Source organism: Callithrix jacchus, chromosome 8, assembly GCF_049354715.1.
Source record: "Callithrix jacchus isolate 240 chromosome 8, calJac240_pri, whole genome shotgun sequence".
NCBI lineage: Eukaryota > Metazoa > Chordata > Mammalia > Primates > Cebidae > Callithrix > Callithrix jacchus.
The window spans coordinates 60,893,369-60,905,776 of record NC_133509.1 but is presented as its reverse complement, the minus strand read 5'-3'; the positions used below and the strand labels follow the sequence as shown (position 1 = coordinate 60,905,776).

The 12,408-nt window shown below is 38.3% G+C and overlaps 1 protein-coding gene and 1 long non-coding RNA gene across 6 annotated transcripts in view; one reads left to right on the top strand and one right to left on the bottom strand.

The window, feature by feature from the left end:
- Window positions 1–4,299: 4,299 nt before the first annotated feature.
- LOC144577551 (uncharacterized) lies at window positions 4,300–8,361 on the bottom strand. Its single transcript, XR_013521691.1, has 2 exons — window positions 6,810–8,361; window positions 4,300–6,191 (listed from the first exon to the last, which is right to left on the bottom strand). It is a non-coding gene; the product is annotated as an uncharacterized LOC144577551 (long non-coding RNA).
- A 562-nt stretch (window positions 8,362–8,923) lies between these two features.
- The window catches only part of NOVA1 (NOVA alternative splicing regulator 1), a 137,351-nt gene continuing 133,866 nt past the window's right edge, over window positions 8,924–12,408 (top strand). For 3 of the 5 annotated variants that reach the window (XM_002753696.7, XM_002753695.7, XM_009005860.5), the window contains exons 1-2: window positions 8,924–9,707; window positions 11,455–11,598. In XM_002753696.7, coding sequence (XP_002753742.1) covers window positions 9,572–9,707; window positions 11,455–11,598 — 280 coding nt within the window. In that variant the 5' untranslated portion in view covers window positions 8,924–9,571. Of the gene's footprint in view, window positions 9,708–9,788; window positions 10,428–11,454; window positions 11,599–12,408 lie in introns of those variants that run through there. The other 2 variants (XM_035260247.3, XM_009005859.5) reach the window with 1 other exon arrangement.

Below are 12,408 nucleotides of genomic sequence, written 5' to 3'. Positions count from 1 at the left end.
GGTTGTTTCCACTTTTGGGCTATTGTAATGCTGCTGCTATATGCCTGTATGTAAAAGTATTTGTTTGAAAACCTGTTTTTAATTATTTTATGTGTATATCTAGGAGTGGAATTGCTGGGTCATACGGAAATTCTATGTTTAACTTTTTGGGACACCAAAGAGGAAGGCTAGAAAACCCAGGGTGGCAATGCACTGAGAGAAGAGAGCTTCAGAGAAATAAAACTTTGGAAATCTGAAAGAGTCCCTTTGAGTCTTTAGCTAAGTACTAATCAGCACATGTACTGTAGAAAACTACTTAAAGATCAAAAGTAACAGTGCCTGGTGCTCACATAGATTTGGGAATTTTTCTTGTTCCCACATGCACAGTGGAAAATCTCTTAATTCACTGTGCATCAGCTATAGTACTCAGAGGATATTCCCTCAGTTATACAGCAAAATTTGTCCATTATTAAATGGTGATCTGGTCCTATGTTATAAAGCTTAGAAGTAAAACCCCAAAATGCCACTTTCTACAGAACCACATTTGTTGACAAAGCTCGAGAATATTTGTAGGAACACAAAAACATCCAGCATCTAACAACAAGATACAATTCACAACAACTGGTATCTCATAAAAAATTACATGCATAAAAGCAGGACAATTTGATCCATATTAAAGAGAAAAAAACCAACAGCCAAAACCGCACAGAAATTACATATGGTGAAATAAATAAATAATGATAACAAAATAATTTTTGCAACTGTTCTCCATCAACTCAAGAAGGTAGAGGATTTACTGAACATATTAAGTAGATTCTTGGAAGATATAGAAAAGACCCAAATTTAACTTTACACATGAAAATGACAAGCTTAGTACAGTTCCCGAGTTAGGAAGTGTATTATTCTTACTTGACCTTTATAAACAGAAAATTCTATGTTTAGTAACTAGCCGAATTTTGATAATTTGATTAGAATTAACAAAATAAAGTCATGACTCCTATATTAGTTCATTTTCATACTGCTGTAAAAAATTGCCTGATACTGTGTAATTTATTTAAAAAAAAAAAGTTGAATTGACTCCCAGTTCAGCATGGCTGCTGAGGCCCCAGGAAACTTACAATCGTGGTAGAAGGTAAAGGGGAAGCAAGTCACCTCTTCACAAGGCAGTAGGAAGAAGTGCAAGTGAAGGGGGAAAGAGCCCCTTACAAAAACTATCAGATCTCCTGAGAACTCAAGGTCATAAAAACAGCATGGGGGAGCCAGCCCTCATAATTCAGTTGCGTCTACCTGGTCTCTCCCTTGAAACATGGGGATTTTGGGATTATAAAAATTACAATTTGATATTTGAGTGGGGACACAAAGCCTACCCCAGTCAAATTCTGGACAAATTCTGAAGGTATTCTTAAGTACCTGTAAGGAGGAATTTAAGGGGTTAGTTACCAGAGTGACTAGTTCCTCCTGAAAGCCTAGACTCCAAGCACATTTGGGCCTGCAGTTGCTCTCCCTTCCCTCTCTCTTTCCTTCCTGACGCTGAGCTTGCTTAGACAGTGACCACAATTGTGTGTCGAGCTCCCTTATGATTACTCTGTTACTACTTATCTATACTTAGCAATAAAAGTTAGACATACATATATATATATATCTATTGGTTCTGTTTCGCTGGTTTCTCTGATTGAAATATGACTGATACATATTTAAAAAGATTTGAAACATACCAGGCAGTTGCGATACATCTATTTAATTAGGAAAAGGTTTGAACAAAATGTAAAATAACTTTATAAGACCAGCAAGGAAATTTAAATATGGATCGGATATTTGGTGATATTAAGGAGTTATTGTTAATTATTTTCAATCTAATAATATTATTTTAGCTTTTTTAAGTTTATAATACTTTTAGAAGAAAAATGATGTGACAGCATTTACTTCGAAGTATCCTGACGTAAGGGTTACAAAGGAAACAAGATTGGTCAGTTGATAGTTTTGAATGTGGGTATATGGTACCTGGGATTCATGATACGATTTTATCTCTTTTTGAATATGTCCAAAATTTTCCATAATGTGAAGGTAAAAGGAAAAACTAACGTTTTTTACAAATTTTTCTACCCCCACTACAGAATTAGTCTGGACAGCTCTGCTCAGTCTCTTTTTATTTCCCTCATTCTATCATACAAATAAACATACACACACACACATGTCTCTGTAATATACACATATGCACATAAACATCCACATGAAAATGGTATATATTTACAAGTAAGCTCAACTTGCTCTCAATTCTATGAAATGATACATAGATACAATAATTTAGAATTATTTGATGTAAATTAGACACTCACGACTTAGCCTGATTATGACTACATAGGGAAACCAAAAGGTTAAACATCAAGGCAAAATCTAGGAATGATTATGGTAATGTTTTTCACATCGAAATGGTTTGTGGTAATGTATTTTTTTTAATATACAAGGTGCAAATTTGTTCTTGTACTTATAAATACAAATAACCTTGTTATAACTTTTTATTACTTGACCTATAATAAACAGTGGAAATAGCAAATTGCATTAGAAAGGAGCCTTGACCAGAGGCATTAAAAGCTTATCTGGAAGTCAAAAAATACTGTTGCTTATTTGAGTACTGGGAAGTAAACAGATAAGAAATCTGAATAATCCATAAAGCAAACTATTCCCTGATGCCATCTGTGTGTTTACTATTTATCATTTGAAGCTGTATTATACTTATAATGTCTAATTTGTTATTCCTTCAATTTACTTCATCTTCCTATATACAGTACTTTTTAATGAAGGAGTTTTCAAAATGATTGTTTCCATGTTTAATGTGAAAATATACATTAAAAATTATATTCTACCACTTCCTATGTCCATTTTTGATCTCTGGTCTTAGCTCTAGCTAAGAACATCATGGAAGATAGAAGATGTTAGGATGTACTAATTTATTATACCACAATGATAGCGTTATGAGTAAGCTATGATAAATATTTCTATTATTTACACATAGAGGAATTGCAAGGTCAAGTTATCTTATGAATCCACAAGATCCTATGGCTAAAATTGGAAGGTCTACAACAAAAAGTCGTAACTTTTGATTATTATTAGGGTGACCATATAGTAATCTAAGTTAGGACAATGTTGAGAGTATTAACAATTGTTCTGGGACATATGGCATGGGCCAGGACCATTTGGGGGCAAACAGATTTGGAGCCACTCTAGGCTTTATCAGACTACAGTATATGTGGTATACAGCCCAAGTGATTTAAACTTGGTTGACAAAACATATAAATACTAGGCAATTATTGCTTTGTTAGTCTACTTTTGCAGTTCTTTTTTCTTTTAAGATATTTTTATCTTCTTTTTCTTTTATATATTACCACCTTTATCTTTCATTGTTTTACTCCAGAATTTTTCACATATGAATGGTTTAAAAGATGAAACTATCACATTTTAAATTGTAGTTCCAAAAATAAGTGTTTTCAACTATAGATTTTAAAGAGTATTATTGTTTTTAAAATGCAAAAATACAGACAGTAAGTATATTGAATATATTATTTACATTAATCTTGTTTTCCTTTATACTTATTTTTCATTGTGCCTAATGGGACATCGTCAAAATGTGTACTGCTAACTCATTTAAAAATACATGGTAAGGTACGTAATATGTACTTTGCTTTTGATAATTTTCTTTGTTAGATTCTACAAATGTTAGAATATATACTAATATACCAGTTTTTCAAGACAAAGAAATTTTCAGAGTACCTATCGAGTCTCCTACTATAAAGATGAGAAAATTAAAATTCAGAGAAGTTACTATAAATCACAAAGTTAGTATCTGGAAGAGTCAGAACCAGATCATCAATTCAAGGTCCATTTTTTAACTATTTTGAAATAATTTTAGACTTAAAGAAGAGTTGAAAATATAGTAGAAGGTCTCCTATATCCTTCACCCATCTTCCCCTAATGTTTACATAACCATTGTACAATTATCACAAAGTTATTTTTTTATTGAACTGTGTAGTCTTAGTTCAGATTTATTGCCTTTAAGTCAAGTGTGTAAAGTATGCAGTGATACACTTCATAATATTTAGAAAAAGTGCTAGAAAAATTAATGATCCATTAGAAACCAAGGAAGCATATTCAGTGCCAAAGAGTTTAGTATTCTTTCTAATACTAACATATCTATAAGGATGACATATTTACAAATGAAATATTAAGATTTGGGGACTTTGAAATAGTATAGAACACACTTATGTCTCTACATAAATTATTATGAGCTTTCATACTTTCATAAACATATCGACCAATAGTGAATTTATTAAGTACAGAAACAGAAAAATTTTAATTTTTGACAAGGTAAAGTTCAATAAATAATATTTCTATTAGTGAAATCGTAGAAAAGTATTTCTAATTAGTATGTCTATTTACAGAACTTGTTATAAAAGAATTGGGATAGGTTATATATCTTTTGTTATATATTTGCTCCTATCTTCTTTGTGCTACATTGAAAAACAACAGTAACAACAACAAAATCAGAATACATACATTGATTTTTCATGCCTTATATCTTAAAAAACTAAAAATTTGCAAAAAAAAAACAGAAAAAAGCAAATTATTCAGGCTTTTTACACTCAGTGCTTGGTTACAGTGTCTGAATTACAGAAATTATAGCCTTCTTTTTTTAGTACTTTACGCTTTCCAAATTATTTTATTATCATTACTATTTGATTCCCAACAATACCTTGTATTAACAGTCTTCTCATTTTCTTTTTTCATAAATTTAGGTTGATACTTGTAACACACTGGTAGAGCCTCCTCATTCATAACTCTGCTCTATCATTTTAGTGCCCACTGGCCTAATTTTCCATAGCGGTGGGGATATTCTGACACAATGAGGTGTTAATTCCCCAGCATTTCTAGCCTGTGTAAGGGCAGAGCAGACTCCAGTGGCCAGAGAAAGTGCTCAGAAAAAGATGCAGTGTTGGAAGTTGAAGACTGGCCAGCATAAATTGAGTTAATGTCACTGGGAATAGATCTCAACCAATGGCTGAAGGGAGCTGGTATATATATACCTCAGTTTTCTCACACTTCCAGTGGGATAGTTCTAGGGCTATTGTTTTAAACTGGCTCCAAGAAAATCAGTGAGATTAAAAACAGTGACAACTTGCTGATAATTTACACTTCTTTGCTTTCCTTCCCTTCCCTGCCTCACTTCCCCATGTCCTCTTGTGCTTCCTGAAATTATTTCCAAAATACACTAGTTGCACTTGAATCTTTAAATCAGGGTCTGCTTCTGGTGAGACACAAATTCAGAAAATGTTTTCCCAAAACATTGGTTGAAGAGACATTCAAGTAGTGGGACTATTTATGTTTTCAGTAACAGGACTGATTGTAGGAAAAGCAGGAGCATGGAAACAAAGTGAGTTTAGGAATATGTGTGGATATCAACTATTTGTCCTTTGTCTTGAAAGCCAATCATTGTTACTGAAAATAGATAATCTTATGTCTATGTTACTTAGCCTGAAACAGGAAGAAAAAGAACTGTCTTAATGAAAGACAATAAAAACTGGGGATTTTGTTCTTCGTATTAATACCATTTTCTATCATAGTTGCTTATAACTAACACAAGTTCTATGGTGCCTTAAGGTGTTATGTTATTAAATTAGTAGAGGTGAATTGCTTTGTTAATTAAAGAATAAAATTGAATTTCTTTTTGGAGAACTAAAAAGTCAAATGCTTTTATTATATTTTTGAAAAGTATATTCTAACAGTTTATTTGCAGCATAAAAGGTAGATGCCAAATATTAATAAACTGAGATTTACCATACATTTTTATTTCTTCAGTTTTATTACCTGGTACAAAATGCAGAAAACAAAAAGTAAAATGTTTATTTTGTGTCCATTTAATCAGAATTATAGAGATATGCAACAAAAATGATGTAGTATATTTTTTTAAAAAACAACAAATTATACTAAAAATGGAAGCTAAATTAGAGTGTATTCTCTGATAATCTTCAATGTCCAGATTATTAATAGTTCATAGCTGACTGATACTTTGATGTCTGACTAGGTCTTGGGATAGTCTCCAGGATTCCTGGCATATCATAGCTAAGTTACTGTTCAGCATCCCATCCACATAGAAAATTATATCTTCCATTTCTGGGCCCCCATGGAGCGATGGGTATAATAGTATTTAAATATTAAGTCTGAAGAAAGAAATAAGAGAAGGGTCAAATAAATACTGTAAGAATGCACTGTGACTTTCAGTTAATAGCATGTACCTGTATATTTAATTTATAAGCTCTTTTCCAACTTAACTGACATATGGAAATGGCAAATATTTTCTAAACTACGTTAGAAATATTCTATTTTTAAAAAATTGTTAAACTAAGGTTTTCCAGTTCTAACCTCAGTCTTTCCCCAATTCAAAATACATTCTACTGAATACTTTGCTCAAGCTTTAACATAATATGTTTGAATTATCTGTCCTTCAAATATCTTTGTCCACTGTCTTTTACTGTTTCAAAAAAATCTAGTGCCAAATACCAGCCCTTTGGTAATATTTCATTTAAAAATATCCTTTCATAATTTTGTATACTGAACACTTTGTACAATGTCTGACATCAGCCTTTTACTATCTTGAAAACCACATATTTATTCCAAACTCTTTTTCCTCATTACAGCTCCATTTGTACCCAATAGTATGTTTAATTCTTCTGTATTTTGGTCATGAAGACGATATGGTGGTTTCCTATTACATTACACATCAGATCAAAATTTTGGACTTTGGTTAATAGACCTTTTTCCAATATGCACTAACTTACCTGCTTTCCTTTTCTTTCAGCTGTCAGCATACCGTCTTCGCTGATTGAGGCAAACGTGTTTTCCACAGTCCAGATGAACTTTTAGTCCCAAACTAAACGTATTCTCTTCCTTATTCAGTAGACTGATATCTGTCATTACTTACAAACACCAGAAATCCCAATGCCTTCTAGATGATTCTTCCAATAAGGATGCTATGGGGACCGTTAGTATTCCTTGCTATTGCTTATTTAATCTATCAGGAATTAAGTTTTATTCTATTCACTTTGGTTATTTCCTCAAATATGCATATACTCTTTGGTAGAATATCATAATTACAGTGAAGTTCCTTCTTATGCTAGCTTAGTATGAAACCATCTTTTTGGTTGAATTGTTGTAGTGGAAAGTATAGGGAAGGAATATCTTCATTCTACAAATCTAGTGAATATGTTGAAACCTTTTTACAGCTTAGAATACATTGCCACATAGTCTCTCTCATTTGACTTCCAAGAATGGTGGAAATTGGTTGGCGTCGCAGTCCCTGTTTTGAATGGGAGGGAATCCGGAGCGCTAATGTATTGCAGTATTTAAGACAACAGCCTTTTCAGTAAGGAAGACCTGAGTTTGAAATTACTACAATGTTTATAACGGTGTAACTGTAACTTTGGGTAAATTTCTACTAAGTTTAAACCTCACAAAATGGGGACAGTAATAACTACACGACATACTGCATGTAATTGACACAGCATACAAAGTGGACTGTTTGCCACGTGGTAAACACTTAATAAATGGCAACACGTTAAGAGATTTGCCCAAGATACACTTGTAGAACAGCCTGCAAGGATGGGAAACCGAGAAAGATTTCAGACTCCGAAGCCCATGCTTGTTTACTACCCTGCTTCCTAGAACACTGAGTTAAACTACTAACTTCATGAATGACCTTGAGCAAAATACCTCACTGAGTCAGTTTACTCATCTGTAAAATGAGGGACTTGATTTAGATAATGCCTGATGTCCTTTCAGAGTCTATTCCACCTGCATTAGATGTTTTTATCCGGTGTTTAGGGTTGACGTTCAGGTCCGTGATATGTCCAAGATCTGTATAATCATAAGCTGTGCACATGGCAATGAATTTTATTCCGACACTCGTGTTTCGTTCAACGTTTAGTTCTGTGTGCACACTCAGCTGTTGCCTGTCTTTAGTCTGCCTACCAGCGCCTTGTGAAGGGAAGACCCACACCTAGCTTTATTTATTTATATCCTGGCTTGTTCCCGAAAGGATTTAAGGCGGCAAGTGACACTCTAAGTCCCCTAACGGTGTCACACAGCGCGATTAAGAAATCCTCTTTGGATGAAATCATCGCGTAGAAAATCGCCGATGAGTGAGATGCTAAGTAATGTCTTTTACCCAACTCTTAAAAATTAATGCACCTAGCAAGAAGTCCTGGAAGCATACAGTGCTGGCTCTCCCTCCAACTGTGACGCTGTCTCACCCGTTGTCAACGGTCACTCGAATGCCCTTCTGAGACTAGCCAAAATTGTCGCCGGCTCCAGTACCAGCCGTACCAAGATCCCACCCCGCCCCTTCGCGGCCCCTCATCACCCAAGTTTCCTGATTGGGAAGGGGCCCGAAGAACCTTTCTCACATTTCCATGTTATTGGCTGCCACGGCTGTCAGTAATCTCTCCTTCCCGCCTTCTAGCCTAGCGCGTTTCGTAGACCCCTTGGTTTCTGCTACAAGCCGCTTACGTTTGCCTGAGCCGTGTTGCCGGGGACCGGCGACCTTTCACCCCTCCCTACCCACAGGAGCGCCCTGGCCCCCTCCCACGCCCCCGCCGCCGGCGCGCGCCCTCTCCGCGCCCGCGCTCCCCTCGCGCGCGCGCACTCGTCCGCGCACACACACTCCCTCGCCCCCGCCCGCGGCGTTCCCCCTCACCCGCCAGCCACCCCGCCGGCTGAGGCATCGGCGCTGGGAGGCGGCGGCGCTGCTGAGAGGCAGGGACCCGGGCGCGAAGTGTGTGGGAGTCTACGAACTCAACCCCTCTCTACCCTCCCCTTGCAGCCACCCCCCTCCCTCCCCGCCAGCCCCCCCCTCCCCAACAAGCGGGAGAAATAATGAGCGAGACCGGGCGGCAGCAGCAGCAGCAGCGCCGAGCAGCCCAGGCAACGGCAGAACCGCTCCGGCAGCGGCGGCGGCGGCAGCACCAGCAGCGGGAGCGAGCGCAGCGCTAGCGCGGCGCGGGGACCGCTGCGCTCCTTCCCGGCTCCTGCCTTCCTCTGCCGCTAGCTCCTCTCTCGGCATCCACCTCCTTCCCCTCCTCCTGCTCATTCACTCTTTCCCTCACTCTCCCCTCCTCCTCGGCTTCTCCCCGCGCCCCGCCAACCCTCGCGCTCTCCCACTCCCTCTGCCCGTCCTCCCCGGTCCCCTCCTCCCTCTCATTCACTCGCCCCTCTCCCTTCTCCACTCTCTCCCCCTCTCTCCTTTCTTCTTCTTCTTTCACCCTCCGTCTCTCACACCCCCTCCATTCCCCTGTCTCCTCTCTGACACTGCACTGCAGCTGCTCCTCAGCCCTGCCCCCTCCCCAGTGAGAACAAACCAGCAACATTGCTTTTTTTCCTAAAGAGATTTATATTGATCCGATTAAAAAAAAAAAACCTTAAGAAACCCCAAACGCAAAAAAAAAAAAAAAAAAAAAAGAAAAAAAAAGAAAAAAAAAAAAAGAAAAGAAAAAGCCAAAACAAAAGGGAGAACCTTCTCCCGGTAGCAGCGGCAGGAACTGCAAACATGATGGCGGCAGCTCCCATCCAGCAGAACGGGACCCACACGGGGGTTCCCATAGACCTGGACCCGCCGGACTCGCGGAAAAGGCCGCTGGAAGCCCCCCCTGAAGCCGGCAGCACCAAGAGGACCAATACGGGCGGTGGGTATCGCTTCCACCTCCCCGCTGGCCCCATCCCCCGCCGCCCGCCCCTGCCTCCCTCCCTCCCGCCGTCCTCCCTCCCTCCCTCTCGCGGCCCGGACACCTCCAGCCCGAACCCGGCGGCTCCTGCGCCCCTGCCCCGCGCCCCCTCCCCTGCACCTGCCCCGTGCCTAGCTGTCCCCGACACATTTCCATTTCTGTGTTTATCATTCATCAAAATGGCGACCAGTTTTTCGGAATAGACCTATCTTTCCATTTAATCGGTCCAGAGGTTGACCATGTAAATATCCTAGACCTGGGCAAGAAGGTCCATTCAGGAGAAGGAGGAGGAGGATGACCCGGAGTGAGGTGATGGCCGCCCGAAGATGCGCGCTGCGTTTAACAGTCTGATAAAATAAATAAATAAATGGCACTTGGGTAGCGGATTACGAATGATTGGGGCGCCGGAGAGTTTTTCCTCTCTCCAACCTCTTGCTTTGGGCCACAAGTAGTATGCAAAATCTTGATGAGTGCATGCCCTTACCGCACTTAGATAGTCGGTGCAAATATTTCATTGATTTGTCTTCAGGGGGGTGCATACGAGGGTGGAGGTGTCTGGAACGGTGACTTGTTAGTTAACATCCTGCGCTTCCTTGGAAGATGAGTTTTAACGGGACTGATACCGCTTCTTCATTTGCACTGGAGTCATCTTAACAATGCACCCAATGCATCGAAGCAGAGGTGAATTTATCTCCAGCATATGCATTGTAGACGGATGGGGGGTCTTGTGAGTGGCACACCGCAACATTTGGAACATTCATTCACATAAGAGAGCTGGATTTACCGGGGTGTCTCCAGTATAAGACGTGATCAAGTTGACGGAAATTAAAGTTTGTGGAGTTGGCTTTATTTTCTAATACATTTCATTTTCTTTTTCCTGGTTCTTCGACCCTCTCTCCGTTTTAAAACTTGTGATTATTTTGGGAAAGGACCATTATCTGTTTTGTCACTTTTAAGAGTATTTAATATAAATGACTCTTAAGCTTTTTAGTATTGGCAAAATTCTTCTTAAGGTCCTTTAATTAATGAGCTTAGACGAGATCATGGTAGACTAAGAAGTGCTAAAGAAATGCACTAGGATTAGTTAGATTTGCCAGTCCACCACACTGAGTTATTTTCTGGCAGTTATCGAAGACTTGGAATACACCCCACAGTTTGGGTGGATTATTTGGTAGGAGAATGGTTGTTTTGCGGACTTTAAGTAGGATATAGGCAATGGCTAATTCTAGTCTTTATGTGTCTGCTAATGACAAATAAATACAGCTTATCACTATTTACAGCCCTGGGCTTTTCTTCGTTTTCAATATGTTAAGTGAAGGTTTGTCATCTTATAAATCTCTGAAGTTTTGTTAAAGGATCCGTTCGTTTCATTTTGCCATAGTAACCTCAGATAGAATTGGAAGACTTCCATGTTTGGAATAACAACTGGAATTTAGTCATCAGTCTCTACAGTGCTGTAAAATAATAGAATATGTTTAGACTTTAATTCCAAGTTTGAAAGTATACACCCTACAAAATGGGAAACATTTTGGACATACTTGTTTTTCAGTGTAATTGGCTTAATTTCATTCTCAAAAAATGTTTAACTTCATATCTCCTGAAGCTATATACCCAGTGCTTTAGTTGCTGTTTTTCTCTCTTGAGGGTGGAGGGGGATACAAAGTTCGAAATACTATGTTAACCGAGTGTATTTCTTTGCATTTTTCAGAAGACGGCCAGTATTTTCTAAAGGTTCTCATACCTAGTTATGCTGCTGGATCTATAATTGGGAAGGGAGGACAGACAATTGTTCAGTTGCAAAAAGAAACTGGAGCCACCATCAAGCTGTCTAAGTCCAAAGATTTTTACCCAGGTAGGTGCAATGGTGAAGAGATTGTTTGATGAGCCCCCCCGCCCCCCACCCCCAGGAAAGAAAGATCTACTGTGTTGTGTGCTGTCTTGCAAGAAATTTCAACAATACTGGAGACTTTTTAAAATACTGCTTTATTAGAGTATATTGTGGAAAAATTTTCAGAATATTTCTATTGTTGATTATGCCTTTTTCCTATAACTGTTGTACCGTGTATGTGAATTAGACCAATTGCAAGATGATTTGGGTATTTCTGAATAATTCTTAATAGCAAAAAACTAAAAAATTTAAAGATAGAAACCTGGACAGCTGGCATCAGGAAATAGGGTTCTTCTGAAGTTTTCAGACATCATTGTAATGACAATTAGCTTAGAGTGAATTCAGAAGAGGGGGGTAGGGAGGCTTCTTAAAGAATGGACCATTTACTTCTGAATCCATTATGTACCTCTTTCTGCTTCATTGCTTTGTTTGTTGGCCTTCCAGTGAAGTAAAGAGGACAAGTGCTGCCTCTTCAGATTTTTTAAATATTGTGGTTTTAATGCAAATGAGATAAGGAAATTTATATTGTTATGCAAGAAGTAAAATAATGCTTCAGAATTCATATTAACTTAAGAGCTATATTTGATTAAATATGTTGACAGTTAGTGTAGTACAGTAACCTACTAGAATATGGCAAGTGTCCTAGGTGGTATACATTTTTTGGTTTTTACTTTCAAGTTTGTCTTTTTAAGTGTTAAATCGTTCTGCATGTCCACCTTTTTCTATGTTTTTTCCTTATATTTTGCTAATCAATATGCGTATTTTAAGTTTAAG